Genomic DNA, 20,000 nt, shown 5'->3' on the forward strand with positions numbered 1-20,000 from the left:
ATGACGTGTTATTGAACCCGACGGGACGCTGATCATTTGCCTTCAAATGAGACATGAAAACAGTGACGGGAAGCAGAAATCACAGAATAAAGCCATGCGTACAGCAAACTTTTTTTATTTATTTTAAATTTGAGTCATTTTGATATTTTTATGCATTTTAGAGTAGGTTTTTTTTTTTTTTTTTTTTTTTTTTTACTGAAGTAAAGTTGAAAAAAATACATGAAAATATAAAATGTTGCTTTGGCAACTAACGGAAAAAAAATGAAAGCGCTAGAATTATAGGAGCTGAAAATAAATAAACTACAATATAAAATGAATTAACCTCCAAAAAGTAAAAAATAAACTATAAACATCCATATGTGAAAATATAAAATTCGATATTTAAATTCATAATATATTCTTAAGAATTTTCAGATTCTATAAAAAAATGTGTACAAATATATATATATATATATATATATATATATATATATATATATATATATACATATATATATATATATATATATATATATATATATATACATATATATTTTTATTATATATAGAATATATATTCAATATATATATATATATATACAAACGCACACATATTATGATGATGTAGATCATTTGTATTCACTGTCAACCATTTTCTCTTTTATCATGATTATTTAACTGCATGACATTCACAGATGAAGAGGAAGAATCTGGACTGTCCCACCCAGACCGGACCGGACCGCCAGTAGTAACACCACTGCCTTTGACAGGCCTACTACACACACACACACACACTCACACACACACGACTGAACCCAACATCACACATCTGTGAGAACTACAAATGAAAGAGAAAAAATTATGGACAAAAACAAGACTCTTTGCGCCAGAAACAGACAATAAAAAGTGCTCTGTTCGCTTCTTACATAAGTGTGTGTGTGTGTGTGTGTGTGTGTGTGTGTGTGTGTGTTTGGAATATGTGGTCCATCTGGAGGAGGTTAAGAGATAGAAAACACACTTTCTCCAACACTCGTTCTGTCTGTCTTTCTCACTCGCTCTGGTCAGTGGAAGCTCTGCCCTCAAATTAATGATGGGTGTGGAACAGAAGACAGGAAACACACACACACACACACACACTCGCATAGATAAACACACATAAACACATAAAACTGGTGTCTCCTCCCTCCTGGAGTGTAACGTATTTCCACAGCTGTGTTTCAGCAGATGTGTAACACCACAGAGAGTGTGTGTGTGTGTGTGTGTGTGTGTGTGTTCACACCTGTAAACCTCACATGCTTGAGAGTTTGGACACTTTTTATAATAATTCTGAAGTTGGGAACACGTGGAAGGAACATGCTTTTTCTATTAAACGTAAATAAATACTAAATACATCAAAAAAATTAATACATATTTTTTAAAAACAAAAAAAATCATTAAATAAAGATAATAATGATCTAGACTATATTTTTATATATTTTAAATAAAGTATAAGTAAAATCATTTTAAATCATGTTTAATTTTTTTAAAACATACAAATAATGTAATTAAAAAATATATACTTCTAAAACCTTTAAAAAAACATATAGTATTTAATCATAATATTTAAATAAATACATTGTTTGTAGTTGAATAAAAAAAAAAAAAAACATGAAAAAGTTTAAAATGCAGTTAAAAAAGAATGAGAAAGATTTCTGAATAACAAATTCCTTCAAAACACACGACGTTTTGAGTTCATAACAAGATGAAACATTTGCTAACGTGACATATCGGTAACTTTTAAGACTCGACGGCGTGAGATCAGGTCCACTTCAGGCCTCGCCGAGATGATCGCTCTACAAGATTAGCACACGAACACCTCCACAACGTCATTACCACCGGCAGGAAATGATTCCCGGAGTTGGAAAAGTCAATTAAAGAATCAGGAGGAAGCAAATCGCTCATAATTAAGTTGTAATTGTGAATATCAACTGTGCAATTTAGGTTGTACACATTTTGCGCGCTGCTGATGAACAATAACCATAATCACCGGCAGAAAGGACTTCCCGTTTAGTCCAAATGAGCTATTTTTTTAATATGACGTTTACGAGCCAGTCGATTTGAAAGCATCTACCGTGATATAAAACGTGGCTCACGGCGCACTGTAGCTCATCGCGGCGCTCACAAAACACAATCCTTTCATAATTGACCAGTTTCAGTAACGTTAGCGCTGCTTATTAACTATAGAAATAAATGCCATCTGACTTATGAAACACGATACGCCTTCAGACTCGGTGGTCAAAGAGAAAGGAATAAATATGGATTGTTCACAAAAACAAATTTTTTTGAGTCGACGTGCTCAGCAGAGACTTAAAGGCTTGATTTCTCGAGCAGCATCACCTCGCCTGCTCTGAGTGAATGGGTGCCGTCAGCATGAGAGTCTGAACAGCTGATAAAAACGTCCCAGTGATCCACGGAGTGAGAGAAATATGCAGAAATCAAGCGGCCAAAAAATATCCATATGTGCGTTTTGACGTGGGAGGATGACTTTTTCACTGGACGAAGCGTTATTATGGATCACAGACTCCATTTATAGCTGGAAGAAATGGTTTAAAATTAAAAAACGCTATCATAATAGATTTGCTTCTTACAAACAAGACATTAACTGATGGACCGCAGTATATATGGTTATTATTATTTTAATTATGATGCTTATCGGCTTTGATTTCGATTCCGACGGCACCCATTCGCTGCACAGCATCCGCCGGCGAGCAAGTGATGAAATGCGAATCATAAAAAAAACTATTCCTTTAAAACAAGCGTGTACGAAAATGAATTGAATTCAAGGGAAAATACGATTGCTGGAAGGTATTTCATTTTATTTTAAGTAAAACTTCATTTAGATTTTCTGCTTTATATCATTATGCTCTTCAAGTGAAATATATCTCTTTTGCCGTATGATGTCCAGCACTCTAAAAGACTATAATAATAAGACTTTCTTTGGTCAATGCCTGGTCTGCGAGCGCTCTGCCCTTTCCGTCTGCTCCTGTGAGGATCTCACACATTTTCAGTCCTTTTTGCTGCAGGCCGTGACCTGGGCAGCACCGAGGCTGACTGTAAAAGCCATTTCCCATGGTGCCCTGCTGCCGTTTCAGACTCGAATTCTAAAGGACTCCGCGAGAGCGCAGGCAAAGTGAGTGGGGTTCAAAAGTGGCTTCAAAACGTCATTCAGCGTCTTCGTAACGGTCAGACGTTACTGATCGCTCAAACGTATCATTTCAGCTGCAGGCGGAATTCTCGAACGCAAAGAACAACCGATTTCGGAATTTTGCGTTTTAGAATTCCGAAATTTGCGTTAGAGGTGTTTCGGAGAAGCATTTCTACGGTTTGTGACTCACTGTGTGATTCGAGGGGCCAGAAGATCCCGGACGGTTTGGGAATGCACCACGGCGAGCTCCCCCCCGCGGGCCGAACAGTTCCTCCGAGCGTCCGACCAGCTGACTTCCTCCGACACCAACAGGAAGCAGCGGGATGAGTCAGCGTGATGGATCGCATCTGGCAAACACAGCGGCTCCGCTGAAGGGCCAGAGAGTTTGACTTCAGAAATAACATCTAGAACTATTTTAATATAACAGCAATAATACAAACAAACTAAATAAAACGTTTTTGAAAATATATACCGTGCAATATTATACTATAATGAATATTTTTTTTTAAATAAATGTTTAAAAAAAAAAAAAAAAATCAGCAATATATCATTTCAATCTAAAACGTTTTCCAATAATTAATTGTAATATATATATATATATATATATATATATATATATATATATATATATATATATATATATATATATATATATATATTTAGTAAGACAACAGCAAATATGAAAGATTGATTCATAATTGAAATCAACATTAACAAAATAAGCTAAACACACTGAAATAAAAACATAAGCATAAAACTATTATCATATAACTCTAATGATAGCCAATAACTTTTACGGGTAAGTACTTACAAACTGCATTAATGTTTGACTCTAATTATTAATAATGTCTTTAGATGATCTTGTTTTCGTGTTCATTTCGTGAGCTTCTACCGAGACGAATGTAACCAAACGTCAACAAAAAATGTTTTAAAGCCGATAAACGCGTGAAAGGTTAAAGGCTCTGCTCCTGTAACTGGTTTTCCTCCGGTCGCCTCTCCCGGGATCAGCGGCGCACGCTCTTATCTGTTCTCTCAGAGCAAACAGTGGCTGATAAACAAACGCCGTCTTCACGTGCCGTTGTGCGACGGGCACAGCCATGCTTTGTGTGAGAGATGGGGACGAAAAGCAGGATATTTTAAGATAGCTGTCCTGACATAACCGTGCCCGTGAGAACGTGTCATCAACGTTCGTAAGTACAGTAGAGAGATATCTATACAGACGGCGTTTCAAGGCACGCTCCTGACAAAAAAATTCAGCTGTTTCAAACCATTATGCTACAGCTGAGGCAAAATATGCCATTTATTATTTGCGATAACAATCCTAAAACGCGCTGGCATGAGTACAGTGACGGATATCGACCGGAAAACGCTTATTATGAAATGTATTTTATTCAGTGATAAGTGATCCTGTGAAGCCAGTTGAACATCCAGCATCGTTACTCCAGTCTTCAGTGTCACATGATCCTTGGTAAATCATCCTAATGAGTGTTTGTATACAGAACAGAGTGTGTGTTTTCGTCTCCTACCTCTTGCTATCTCTCTCCCGTCCTTCCTGATCCTCCAGTCCACGGTTACGCCCAATCCTCCCCAGTTGACCAGAGAAAGCGCCTCCTCGAGGCTCTGATTGGCCACTGTGAGTTCGGGGCAGTGGAGCTCGAGTCGAGGGGGCAGCTCCACGCTCACGTTCCCCTGCGCCACGATCTCCTGGTGACCCGCCGAGAGGCTCACCTGAGCCTGGTACCGTCCCGGGACACCGTACTTGTGCCTCGCCGTGGTGTTGGGCGTGGAGGTGTTCACCCGGGGCGAAAGGTCACCGAAGTCCCACGAGAAGGAGGCAGGGAAGACGGACGAGGCGACAGACAGGACGGCCTCCGAATGAACGGACACGCGGCGAGAAGGAAGAGAGGCGGAGAAATTCACCTGCGGACGGAGAGGGCGGGTTCAGACTAGTCCTCAGACGTTTAGCTTTAGAGCGGGGGCCTGTACCATGATGGTGGCTGAATAATTTTACGGGATTAGTTCTGAGTTCACAAAACCGGACCACTCCGATGTTGGTACCATGAAGCTGGTCATCATGATCAAGTGTGACGAGCAGCCAATCACATGCCTTCAAACTGTGATTTGCTTCTCGTGAGAGAGAAGATTAAAAGATTGAACAATATGTAGCATGTAAACACGGCAAGATTAAACAATCTATCAACGAAAGAGGAAAACTTAAAGACACATTAAGTGCAAGCGAGTAAGATGTAAAGTTGCTGTAACACTATAACACTGGAAAATCTAAACTCATATAGTATGTAGTAAATTTTACAGCTAATGATTATAAAACTTATTTGAGAACGCCATTCATCTTCAGAACACAAATTCAGATATTTTTGATTAAATCGGAGAGCTATCTGAACCTCCATAAGAGAGCAACACAACTGAAATCTTCTCAGCTGCAGACCATGTGACGTCAGTGGCTGGATCTCAAGGTTTGCAACGCTACGAGAATACTTGTTTTTGCACGAAGAAAACAAAACGAACATAATTTACTCATACGCATGCTTTTCTTGACGTAATCAGCCTAGTTTCCGTATGCATGCATGCATGATACTCTCCAAAATGCTGGAAGATGTCACTCAGGGGAGAAGACTGATTAGTAAATTATGTTATTTTTGTTTTCTTCGCGGCAAAAACAGTATTCTCCTAGAGTCACTAAATCTGAATCTGAGCCGCTGATGTCACGTGGACTGTTTACCAATGTTTACACTGGTTTCAGGACCTGGATCGTTTTAGTTGTATTGCTGTCAATGGAGTGTCAGATTGCTCTACGATTTCATCTTAATTTGTTGAACGAAGGTCTTACGGGATCGGAACGACATGAGGGAGAGTAATTAATGGCTGAATAATGAATTTTTATTTTGCGGTGAACTAACCCTTTCATTTTGGTTTGGGATCTCTAAACCAGAACATAACCGCAGGTTAGCTGTGGAGCGTCACGTTGCTATGGTGATGCCCATTGTTAAAACCTCGAGTTGGCGCAAACTAAACTAAACTAAATATTACCTGGCCGACCAGCTTCATGGCACAGGCCCCTGGTTTCAAAGTGGCATTGTCAGTAATCGAGTCTAAATCAAGGTATCGGACCTGAAACACGTCCTGCGCCACAGTCCAGTGGCACTCCTTCATGACCTGCGAGTCCGAGCAGGCGGCCGAACACTGGGACTCGCTGATGTGGTTGGGCTCGGAGTTGGTGCTGCACAGACACTCCCTCTGCTGACCCAGACCGCCGTAGAGCTGGTTCTCGTGGAAGCACTTGGAGTTGCACTCCTCCCGCGAGAACGGCCCGGGATAGCTGGAGGAGAAGATGACCAGCTCCACGCCAGCCGCGTGCTCCCCGTCCTGCAGACAGCCGGCGTACGCCAGCTCTGAGAGACCAGACACAGAGGCAATTCAGCGCTCTCAAACAAACCTCACAGCTTTCGGAAAGCAAGGTCAACCGGTAAAGATAACAGGCATGACATTTCATGATTCAGTTAGATTTCATGATTCAGTTAGATTTCATGATTCACTGGCTTGTGATTCGATTAATCACGATGAATCACATCCAAAATAGAAGTTTTGGTTTATGTGTGTGTACGGTGTATATATATATGTATAAAGACACACGCATGCTACAGTATTTAACTGTTTAAAAAAAAATTTTTAAATATACATATGCATGGGTGTGTATATATTTGCATATATAGATATAATAAACACAAATTTATCGTAGCCCTCACTAATTCGGATACATTAAAGGTTCAAATGAATTTCTATACAAACGTTTAAACTGCATTTAAGGTAGTTTTCTTTAATGAAAAAATATTTTTTTAATTCTAATAGTTTTTGTTTTGGTTGTTTTAAATAGAAACATTTAAACAGTGGCTGTCAGAAAAAAACCTTTCAGGATGGATTTATTCAAATTCACAATAAATATAGCATAACAGATTAAACACAGATGCAACAAATATTTCATTTAATGCATATATTTATCAGAATGCTTTTTCTAGAGTTTTTTATTATTCGAAACTGTTATATTAACGGCAATTAAATACCAATATAGTTTTTATTTCTACCTTGAGTTAATTTTTTTACATTTGCCATTTTTATTTACATTTTTATTGGTTTATTGCATTTGCTGGATTTTTCTATTATTTTTTGCAATTTTTTGAATGCGTCTTTTTTCATTTAGCGCATGGAGCGCATTTCAAAACGGGACGCAACTTCATGCAGCCTGCTCTGCTGTACACTGTACACTTTAATAGATTCAGAAGAATAGATTCTTTATACTACAGAAAGAGCGCAAGTGACGAGCAGAGCCGTGTTCTGTGTCTCACCGCAGGTCTGCATGCTGACGTTGAGCAGGGGCTGGTTCTTCACCTCGGGCGGCTGGTCACAGAGCATAGAGTTGGTCCGCTTGACTTGAACGCCCTGTTGCTGCAGCCAGCTCACCAAGCGCACCAGCTTACAGTCGCAGACGAACGGGTTAAAGCTCAGGTCTCTGCCAAACAAGGCACAGGGAATATGTCATACACCGGCTGAAAACATCACACGGCCTTTATTCAAACAGCAGCGTGTGATAAGGATAGTAATTTAATGAGGACGTGGAGACCCGGGGTGTAGCTTAAGCCTTGTTTTATTTGACATGTACACAAATGATGGTGCGGCAATCTGTCGCCGCAGACGCACTGTTTTATCGGTCCAGGAAACACAACATACACTCTAATCTATAATTATTGTGGGACCGAAAGACGTTCACCGGGGAATTTTAATCAGCGTATGAAAGCAGCACTTGAAAAGTCACAGAGGGAACGCTGGAGTAGAAAATGAAGCTTTAGAAAATTAAAAAACACCAATAGAATTTTGATAAGACTGTTTAATCGTTTGATATGTGAATACTGAATCACAAAGGGAAAAGAATCTTAATGTTTCTTTTAACTATAATCATTATGATTGGGCATAAAGTTACTGCGATAAAATGCAATAAAATAAGACTGTTTAGGACCATTAGATTTCACAAAGTTAAGCAGATTTTCTTCTCAGAATCTAATTACTGTAATGAGTTGTAATGAAAATTTCACTTGTGTGAGTGTGTGTGAGTGACTGTGTGTGTGAATGAGTGTGTGTGTGTGTGTGTGTGTGTGTGTGAATGAGTGTGTGTGTGAGTGTGTGTGAGTGCATGTATGCATGTGTGTTGTGTGTGTGAATGTGTGTGTGTGTGTGAGTGTGTGTGAGATGTGTGTGTGTGAGTGTGTGTGTGTGGGTGAGTATGTGTGCGAGTGTGTGTGTGTGTATGTGTGTGTGTGTGTGTGTGTGGTGTGTATGTGTGTGTGTGTGTGTGTGTGTGTGTGTGTGTGTGTGTGTGTGTGTGTGTGTGTGTGTGTGTGTGTGTGTGTGTGTGTGTGTGTGTGTGTGTGTGTGTGTGTGTGTGTGTGTGTGTGTGAGATGTGTGTGTGTGTGTGTGTGTGTGTGTGTGTGTGTGTGTGTGTGTGTGTGTGTGTGTGTGTGTGTGTGTGTGTGTGTGTGTGTGTGTGTGTGTGTGTGTGTGTGTGTGTGTGTGTGTGTGTGTGTGTGTGTGTGTGTGTGTGTGTGTGTGTGTGTGTGTGTGTGTGTGTGTGTGTGTGTGTGTGTGTGTGTGTGTGTGTGTGTGTGTGTGTGTGTGTGTGTGTGTGTGTGTGTGTGTGTGTGTGTGTGTGTGTGTGTGTGTGTGTGTGAGTGTGTGTGTGTGTGTGTGTGTGTGTGTGTGTGTGTGTGTGTGTGTGTGTGTGTGTGTGTGTGTGTGTGTGTGTGTGTGTGTGTGTGTGTGTGTGTGTGTGTGTGTGTGTGTGTGTGTGTGTGTGTGTGTGTGTGTGTGTGTGTGTGTGTGTGTGTGTGTGTGTGTGTGTGTGTGTGTGTGTGTGTGTGTGTGCGGGTGATGCTGGACTCTGGGTGTGTCTGTTACTGAATCTGACATCATGATGCCACAACAGATCTCATGCCGCCTTCTGCTGAGAAATCCATTAAACTAAACTAAACTAAACTAAACTGAACTGAACTGAACTAGCGTATTAAGTCTGTATTAATATCTAAACCATCATTCAGGGTTTTGAAAAACATTTTGAGAGTTCTGACAGCACTGGAAACATGTGTGTGTTTATACTCACATCGTAGTTAAATTAAAATTATCACAAGTTCGTTCCTCGATGGTGGTGATCTGGTTGTTGCTCAAATCTCTGCAAGACAAAAGTCAAACATGTATTATTGCTCGGCCTCAGTAGCTTTTCCTTCTTTCTAAGTCCCCTCTTTCTTTTCCTCTCAGTATAATCGTTCCCTTGTTCAGCCTTTGGAGCAGCATATGGAAAAGTTCTGGAGTGATTTTGGTGTACCAGACGTGTGTGTGTGTGTGTGTGTGTGTGTGTGTGTGTGTGTGTGTGTGTGTGTGTTGAAACGGAGCAGGAAATGGTGCAGTCAAAGCCTGAAGCAATAACGTTTAATTGGTTGTAATGGGCATGTGATTGAACAAACAGTGTGTGTGTGTGTTAGAAACTCTGTAGTCGAGATGCATGTGTGTTACTGTTCAAACAACAAGGATATATGACTCGTTCACTTTCTATTTCTTTTGCTTTTGTTTGAGCTGAAGGAGCGGAGTGTGTGGGGTTGATTCTTCAGCGCTTGACTCTGCGGTTCGGGAGAGACTCCAGAAAGATCCGCCTACACATTCTCACCATATGAGCTCAAAAACCGTCTGGGAACGAGACCGTACTGCCGCCCACACGCACACTTACAGCACAGCTAACGGCCCACAGCTGAAGATCCCGTGAGGAAGAGTGACCAGACGATTGCTCTGAAGATACCTGAGGAGAAGAGCAAACAACTGAAGGACTTGAGAACGGCTTCATGTTCAGATCCCCATTAACAAAAAAAAAACATACATACACACACACACACATATATATATATATATAGATATGTGACGGTGTATATTTACACACACTTGCATTAATATTTAGGAAAAATATGTTACCGTTATATATTAGATATATTTATGCATAACATAAAATAAGAATGTGACCATATACGTGTATAAATGTGAATATTTTCAAAATATATATTGTATGTGTGTTTATTTATATCCACATAATAAATATGTAATGCATACGCACACATTTATTATGTAAAAAAACTTTTATTTTGGATGTGATTAATTGCATTCATTGACAGCACTAATATAAGAATATTTTTTTTAGCATATTTATTTTATTAAATATTTTATGTCAATATTTTCCAAAAAAACGTCTACTGCGATGAAAGATGTTTCAATATATTATTTGATATTGCATATTTATGACCTTGTTTTTATTTCATGCATTTTAAATATGACATTTAAAAAAATTCTGATCTGTAGTCGTCAAAATAAAATTCCTACTGATATAATGTCATAATATACTATTAAATATCATTTTTCTTCAGTTACTCACAATAAAATGTTTTATTGTTGATAATAAAAATAAAGAATTTACGTCACATATAGATTTTGTCTTTTAGAATTTAATTAAATCAAATTTAAATATTATTTAATATACTATTTAAATCTTTTCCGGTCATTAAAATCAAACGACCTACTGTATAAAACGCCTATCAATTAATATTACTTTTTACATTATTGCATTATTCAATTGTAATACGGTAATATTTAACAGCATTACGATAATGACGGTCTGGAGAGAAAACGGGCTTAAAATAATTTCCCAAAGGAGGCTTTATGTTTATTGTGGAAAATATAATTAATCTATACCTGATGGCTGAGGGATGGAAAAAATGAACAGGAAGCTGCTGATTAGAAAACGAGTAGGCTTTTTGCCTCAGCACAAAGAAACACAGCAGACCACCTATTATACAAACACCAGACCACCCATTACAGACGAACATGAATGACTGCGTCTCCAGCACACGCACAAACACACACACGCACACACACACACACACACACACACACACACACACACACACACACACACACACACACACACACGAGAGAGACGTGGCACTTACAGCTCCTTGAGGGCGGTGAGGTGATCAAAGAGGCTGGAGTCCACCGAGGGAATGTGGTTTCTGGACAGATCTCTGCAACAGAAGCCGGAGAGAAACGCTTAGAGATTCACGCCGTCTCAAACTGTCCCGCGTTCACCGAGGCTTCTCCTCTACAGCCGTCGAATCCCTGACCTCATGGCACGCGATGACAGCGGAAGTCACCGTACGTTGAAAGCCAAAGACGTTTTAGGCAACATGAACAAATGATGACAGTAATTGCTTTTTGGGGTTAAACCAAGCACTGATACCAGACATCACTCACGGTCCTCTTTTCCTTCATTTAAGGAACCAGAAGGCAATGCTGCAGTCTGAACCACCACCTAGAAAGTTACAAGATCATTCGATCGATAACATGCAAGCAAAAACACGTCGAGGCTCATCAGAAATAATATTACGCTTTTAAATAACTGCTATATACCTGAACGTATGTTAAAATGTGATTTATTGTTGTGATCGAAGCCGAACTTTTCCGCTGTCTTCACGATCACCTCAGATCTGTAGTAATCTGTGCACTGGACTCTTCACGCTTTGTGTTTTTGTGGAACCTGACTTTTTCAGGATTCGGATGAACAGGCCGTTCAAAACAAAGCGGAAATCTTTAGTAAAAAAAACCCCATGGCTTTACTGTCACTTCTGATGTAATTAATGCATCCCTGCCCCGAATAAAAGCATTCATTTCTTTCAAAAACGTTGTTTGGCGAACCTTTGAACGGTGTAAACATATCTATTTCTTAGATTGTTTTTTATCTTTCGTCAAACCGCGATGCGAACAGACCAATCAGCATCGGTCTTTCCCGTTAACCCGCCAATCAATTAAACCAACAACGCAATAAACGCAACAGAAGGGTGTCTGCACGTGTGTGTGTGTGTGTGTGTGTGAACTCTGCTCCCAGAAGAAAACATCTGTCCATTCCAGACAGACTGTGTAAGAGAAGAGGAGGAGCTTCACCCGACTGACGGTCGAAAGCCTCTGCTAAAGTCATCATTGTGTCGGTTCCTCACTAATAGGAGGTGTTCTTACACATCGTCACGTTACGTAACACAGCCATCGTGTGTGTGTGCGTGTGTGTGTGTGTGTGTGTGTGTGTGTGCGTGCGTGTGTGTGTGTGTGCGCGCGCGCGCAACCATAGCAACAAATCTGAATGTTATCAGCGCAGCAAGTGAACGAATGCTCTTCTGGCTCGCGTGTCAGTCACTGAGGGACCGAGTGTATTTTCAGCACGATCAGATTTATATTGTGTTGTGTAAGGGTCTCCGAAAGTTTACTCAAGCAACTGGAACGGAAAAGAATATCTTCAGCTCACAGTCACGAAACGTCAGGCAACAGCTGAGAAAGAGGAGGAAAAGAGTTCTGCCTTAAAGTCTGTCCCGTCTAGTTGAAACACCTATAATAATAAGTTCATTTATGCACACCAAACCAGTTTTGTAGAAATCGCAAAGCTATACTAAACCAAAAAAAGAGACAAAATAAGTTGCATTAGACGAAAGTGACATCCAAAAATAACTAATATTTACGATAAATGATTTAATGAGACTACGTAGAAAAATGTATATTTATTAAAATAAATTCTTTTTAATTTAATTTAATTGTCGAAGCATGTCATAGTTTTGTTTTTGACAGAAATAAATGATAAACAAATAAAAAATAAGGTAATAAAATAAATAAATAAATAAGAATAAGTGTCTGTCAAATGCACATACATAATAAAATATTTAATATAACATTAATTGCATACATTTTTATACAATTTTAGACTGTGTATATAATTATTAATTTAAACTAAGGGCTTTTTATCGTATGCATTTGACTTTCTAGCACTTGTTTTAACCCAAATTGCAATAAAAACCAAACAGACAACCGATCATACACTAAACAATGCTGGTCTCCTTGAATATTCGTGCACTTTTCATCACAGTGTCTTTAACGTGACGGAAAAGCAGTAAAAGAAAGGCTGTATTAAACTCATATGGAAATAGGATTGGATTGATCTTTAAATGCTTGCTTCGGAGATCTCTCTCTTTATTTGTACGTCGTCCCGTCGTGCATTTATTTTAGTTTATTGATTGCAGAAGGAAGATCCGAAGCCGATGATTTCCACTTGGGCTTCAGTGTTCCTGCGCCTGATTGCTGGCAGGACGGCCGCTGGAGTATGAAGCAGCTCTCAGATTTTCCATGCAGCTTTTGAAAAGGTTTGATTTAGCATCCAGATTCACTTCGGCAGACAAGAGCGGGCCGCGGTTCCGCTGTGAGCTGTCTGAAAGCACGCTTACTTCACAAGCACAGCTGGAAAAAGTAGCCGCCGACCAAAAGCAACCAAAAAGTATCATGTTTTTTAGGAAGTGTACAATAAGCGACGGTCGGTAAATATGTCAAAAAAAAATTGGATTACCCACAAATGTAAATTTGCTGAAAATGCACTCATCCTCGGGTCATATAGGGTTTTTTCAATCAGAAATGTAGCATTAAATCACTTGCTCACCAATGGATGCTGTGCAGTGAATGGGTGCCGTCAGAATGAGTGCTGATCTTAAAATACACCGAAAACTGAAAAATACTTAAATATGTAGCAAATATGCAACACTTTATTAACTGACGTCGTGTGGATTATTTTGGATTTTTTTTATCAGTTCGTTCTGACGGCACCCATTCACCTCAGAGGTGTTGAGCAAGCCATGAAGAAACAAACTCATCTACATCCCGAGTATATTTTCCACAAGCTTTCATCTTTGGGTGAACGTTTTTCTTAATTAACGCCAAGCTCTTTCCCAAAGCACGCGTTTCAGTTCAATTTCACCTCAAACTCAACATCAAAAAGTATAAGAAAAGTTTTTTGATTTGTTTTAGGCTAAATACTCTACAAAATAAGCAACAAATCAACCAATAGAAGTCTGTTTTGCTGTATTTTCACCACTAAACGTTAAATGTTGAAGTATTTCTATGTGACCAATCCCACGAGTCACTGGACGATCCAACTATGACATCATGCTCCTAAAAAGAGGCTCCCGATGATGTCATTGAGAAGATCCTCATGCATGAGATCAGAAAACCTCCCGATTCACAGCTGGCGTGAGCTTGGAAACGGGGTATTATGACAAATCCATATTCATATCAGCGCGGGCTATTCACTTAGAGCCGGAATAAAGCGCGGGTAGGTGCGTGGACACAGAACGCAGCTCCCTCCCTCTCTGTAACATAAAGCGCCAGTGTGTGGCCTGAACATGACCATATAAACGTGACCTCTTCAGTTTATATTAGCAGTAGTTGGGCTCCTGTGTGCAGCTCCGCGCCAGAGCCTGAGCCCCTCGGCGGAGCTGCGCGAGGGAGTCAGCGATCGACATATGGTTCTGTTTTACTCTACCAGGCGCGCTGATTTCACCTTATAAGGGCCGAAGGGCCGTCTGGTGCCACTTCCAGTAGAGAGAGAGAGAGAGAGAGAGAGAGAGAGAGAGAGACTAACAGACAGAAAGAAAGATGGCAAAACAGCCCAGTTCCACAGCTAAACAGATTCATAGCTAACCTGAGAAAAGACTGGAATATGAAATCATAGTGAGTTTATTTCTTGTGACACTCATCCTCCCTGCAAACAATGTTTGTTAACTAATCAAATCAAAATGTGGCAATGGTAAACTTTTAAAACTGTAGTATGCTGGCCACATGATCACCAACTCAATTGTTTTTTACATCAGCATGTTATTAATGGATTAAATATCTTAATTACCATGTAAGAGCAATTTATTATTATCTAATTTTGCACAAAAATGAGGGCAACTTAGGATGAGCCAGAAATTTTGACCAACAAAGTTGGAAAGGTTACTCGTAACTTGTTACAGATTACAAGTTACCCTATTTAAAATGTAATCAGTAATGCAAAGTAACTGATTACATTTGATTACTTTTCTAAATGCTTTCAACTGTGACTCATTTTCAAACATATAACTTTACAGTAGTACTCAACACTGATTGCTGTCAAAGTCCTTCATTCCACTTCTTTTGTAGTGCCCCTAAAACTTAAGTCTTAATCTTCAAGCCGTTGGGATTTCCTGAAAAACTGAAGGATGGACCAGTACCCACTGTCCGTGATCCAACCGCTCCTCCTGAAGAAGCAAGTCTCAGCATATGCTTTATGATTATTTGCAAGTCACCTCTACTCCTCCACGGGAGAGAAAGGAGGAAGAAGACGCTAAAGAATCAAAACGACTCACTTTGAGATCATTCTGGGGTTAAATGCATATTTCATTAGCTATGATGCTATTTTTGAAATCTAATCGATGCATAGCTACGGCGGGAAAAGCTAACAATTCCTTGAAAAGACAAACAGTCACCAAACGAAAAATAACAGCCGACCTTAAAAGTGAAGCACAGCTGTACGTAAACCCATTTAGGTAATAAAAGTGTTGCTGAATGAGCATCATTTCGTGCAATTTATGAAAAAAATCCATGTCTGGGAGAATGCAATACTCAACTGTAATCTAACGACACACTGAACTGATTACAGACGGAAACCATCACAGTCGCTTTTATTTTGTAATGAAATGATGTAATTGCGTTACATGTAACGAGTTACTTCCCAACACAAAAAACGCAACAGAAATGCAATAAACGCAAATTCGCTCTCTGACAGTAGGTGGCGTTTGACTGAAGTGAAATGAAAAAAGCTTTTTATGCTCCAATATTATAGTTTTAAAATCGAACAGTAAAAGTGCCTACATTTTGACCAGAAGATCACGATATATGATCAAATTTAAAAACACTTCTGTGGTATTTTGCTTATTGCATTGTGAAAGTTTGCATTGGTGCTACTAGCAAACTGCGTACTGTATGTCCTCTAAACGTTTTTACATCCACATCACATTCAGTCATCTAGCAGGCGTTTCTTTCTAAAGCATCTTACAAATGACAACGAAAGTCATCAAGATCAGCAAAAGTGCTATTTTGTGTAAAATGGCTTAACTTTTGCAAAAGCGCCAAAAGAGCCGACCGACTTATTAAATATAATTATCTTAAAAAGTGTGGTGCGCGACGGGAGCAGTTGTTACCTCGTTCTGATTCACACCGTTTAGACTAGATTAGGATCGAACGGGTGTTCTGTGCGTAGTTAGATTTTGCTTCCTGTGCACTGCATGCATACTGAACGACTGGGAAGATGAAGAGGATGAGGAGGACAGCGCTGACCGTTGCCGCGTGCATTAGGCGGACGAGAGCCGTGACCAAAACAGCCAAACCGCAATTGGCTGTAACCACGGTTACACACTAACCCACTAAACAGCAGTCTGTCTGTTGTGGCCGAGGTGGAAAAAAGCGTAAGGGTGGGAGGAGGGGGGAGGAAGAAAAGGGAAAGAATTTTATGGCGCGCTCAGTTTTGTTTATGTTCGAAATTTCAGAAGGAGGGGGTCAGCCATTCGCGTGTGTGTGTGTGTGTGTGTGTGTGTGTTCACATATCTCGTTTATTTAAGCGAGTGTGCGTATAAATAAGAGCCAAAACGTACGTGTGTCTGTGTAGATATTACGTCTGAGTGTGTTTGGTCCTGATAAGTACCAGAGTGGTACCGCAGCACCTCTGGGCTTTCAGTGAACAATCACCCACTGTGAGACGCTCGCATCTGGCTTTATTCCTCAGCTGGGCTCTTTGGATCCGTCCGACCCGGGCAGGGTGCCTCATTCTGGGCTCACATGTGGCAGAGCGGGCCCCTCTCCTCCTGGAAGTCCGTCCCCGGAGGATGATTAACAGGGTACTTTCCAATTGCCAGGAAAAGAGAGGAGGAGGAGGAGGAGAGAAACGCTCGGTTTCTAGAGCTAGCGAACCGCACTGCTGCCTGCTATCTACACAGGCAGCCGCCTACTAAGGGAGCGTTCACGCAGGCATGTTTGTGACCCCAAAAGTGACCCTATTGTAATGCAGCCACGACACGTTTTTAGTGCTGCATTAATTTGACGCGTCTTAATGCTAACGGGGATGCTGGAAAAACAACACCAGCCAGAATTAAACAGATTTGCTCATCCTCATTGGTGTAATGTGAGAAAATATTTGCGCGGGACACCAATGCTGTGCTTACGTTAAGCTAAGCAAAGGTCGCGATGAAGGGGAAATCTCAATCGTATGCTCTTCCCTACTCTGATGCATATCCAAGCGAAACTGCTTCTTGAACAAGACCAAGAGAGTTGATTTTGTTCATCTGGAACGAACTGGCTCGTCGTCCGACTCCAGACATAACAAAAATGACAGCTATTGCTCTCGAATCGAATCGTTGCCATTAGCATGTTGCTAAGCTAACAACATGATATGCTAAATAGCATGCGTAGAACGCGAATAACCGGCGGGCCTTTACAGTAAAAAGCTCTTCGCATCCGTCCTCCTCAGGACTTTTTGTGCGCTTTTACTCTGGTGCTGCATGAGCTGTCTGGATCCCAGCTGGCTCACACACACACACACACACACACACACACACCACAAACCTACAGGCGTGCACATATACGACACACTCGCGTAAACAAACCCAGTCACAGTCAAACAACATCAAACGTCATCTGATCACAATCTGAACAAGATGTTTAAATGGTCTCTGACACACACACACACACACACACACACACACACACACTAAACAATGACTGCCCTCATCTCAATACACAGAAGAAAACCGCATGAAATTCTGTCATTGCTTACACAGTTTTGTGCGTGTACTTATCAGTGTGCGAGAGAGCCAATGGAGACGCACGTATAATATCGCACCTATCAAAACAACACACACACACGGCAGGGGCCGACCACGGAGCAGCTGCTCAGTGACTCACCGAATCACTGCGGACCGATGGATTGACTCACTGAGCCAGAGAATCGTTCGCTGCGTCATTTGCTGACTCACTGTTTGCACAGCCAAACGAGTCCGAATCAGCGAAGCCCGACCACCACAAAGGCACCTCAGAAGTCTGTTTACGTCCAAAAGTGACACCGTGTATTGAAGAAAACCGCCTCCTTGCTGGACGACGCTCACAAGAACACATCCAGGTCGTGTTTCAGGCCAACGGAAAGAAACAAGAAAATACGTTTTGCATAATAAACCAGGAGCCAGCAATACACTGTACGGGAAAAAATGATATATCTTTCACGCCAAGAAGATATTTAGCAGATTTCCGACCGTAAACATATCAAAAGTTCATTTTTGATTACTTATATGCATTGCTGAACTACTATTTGGACGACTTTAAAGGCAATTCTCTCAATATTTAGATTTTTCTGCACCCTCAGATTCCAGATTTTCAAAGAGTTGTATCTTGGCCAAATATTGCCAACAAAGCAGACATAAGTGAAAAGCTTATTAATTCAGCTTAATTAATAAATCTCAATTTCACAACATTGTGATTCTGTGGTCCAGACACACACACACACACACACACACATATATATATATATATATATATATACATAAAACATAAGTTTAAATGTAAATAAATATAAACATGCAATATTCTATGCATCTTTAAAATATATTACATAATAGTTTAATGATGCAAAATATTTTTAATGATGCATTTTTTTATAGTGTTTTCCAGCGAAATCTGGCTAAGACATATTTCACGGAGATTTGACATTCCATTAAATTTGAGTAAAAAACACAACCGTTCTTCATAACATTAACGCTACGTTTAATGAACACGTAAAACGCCGCCAAGTCCACCCAGACCTTTCACTGAATGAAAAACTAAATGGCAAAAACAACTGTTCAGTGACATGCAGCTCGGCCAATCAACAGAGATCAAGCGCAGACGGTAGTCTTAAAGATACAGTAACACACAATGTGAGGTTTTGACCAAACTGTACTAAACAGAGGACCGTCCCGACACAGTAGGCAAAAATATTTCAGCTCCGTCTTTATTTACACGGTTCTATTACATAACATGTTATCTGCTCTTATACGACCCCTTTAAATACTCGCAGCAGGAAAAGCCCAGCTGTCTGGAGAACAGAGAGGAAAACATCGGCTGAGAGAAAAAGCGAGGCTCGAGATCTGGAGCAGAGAGGAAGTCATCGGCTGGAGATTGAGAAAGCCGGATTAATACAAAGAACGAGTGTGTTTGTGCATGTCAAGCGTTCGTATAAAGATGTTGTATGTAGGAAAAACTACGTGTTTTTGGGGTTAACTAAAACTAAAACTTCATAATGCAATATTAAATGAAACTTAAACTAAAAAGCGGAAATGCTGGCTTGGAAATGGACTGAAAATAAATTAAATATGCATAAAATAAATGACAAAAAAATGAAAATATAAGATATTAATTAAACAATTATTATACTGTACGCTGCATAAAAATTCTTAAACACAATGAAGAAAAAGATTAAAGTAAAAGTAAAAAATGTACAAAATTTAACACATTAATTCATTAATTGCATTACATGTTACATATAACTGTTAAATACGTAAGATTGTTTTTACCTATATTTTTACAGTGTAATTAATACTCATATTTTCAGCATGTCGAACTCAACTTTCAAGAACATGTTTCAAAACAGAAATCAAATCCGACATAAACGCGATCACGCATTTTTTCCCTATCCTCTCAAATAATGACATAAACTGTATATTTCCGGTTGCTTTCCAATATCTGGTCCGTCCGGCGCGCTGAAGCTCCATCAAGCAATCAATGTCAGTGTTTTACTGCGTCTTTTAACAAATCGTACAAATAATCGCGGCGCTGCACATGACTCACGCTCGATATTTTAGTGCTTAAAAGGCCTCGACACAA

The 20,000-nt window shown here is 39.9% G+C and overlaps 1 protein-coding gene across 1 annotated transcript in view; it reads right to left on the reverse strand.

Annotated features, from left to right (window-relative positions):
- pkd1a (polycystic kidney disease 1a) overlaps nt 1-20,000 on the reverse strand; it is a 79,363-nt gene that overhangs the window by 52,026 nt on the left and 7,337 nt on the right. Inside the window, 7 exon segments of the mRNA XM_043240944.1 lie at nt 3,354-3,531; nt 4,690-5,083; nt 6,293-6,573; nt 7,525-7,688; nt 9,331-9,399; nt 9,952-10,020; nt 11,219-11,290. Coding sequence (XP_043096879.1) covers nt 3,354-3,531; nt 4,690-5,083; nt 6,293-6,573; nt 7,525-7,688; nt 9,331-9,399; nt 9,952-10,020; nt 11,219-11,290 — 1,227 coding nt within the window.

This window comes from Puntigrus tetrazona, chromosome 1, assembly GCF_018831695.1.
Source record: "Puntigrus tetrazona isolate hp1 chromosome 1, ASM1883169v1, whole genome shotgun sequence".
Lineage (NCBI taxonomy): Eukaryota > Metazoa > Chordata > Actinopteri > Cypriniformes > Cyprinidae > Puntigrus > Puntigrus tetrazona.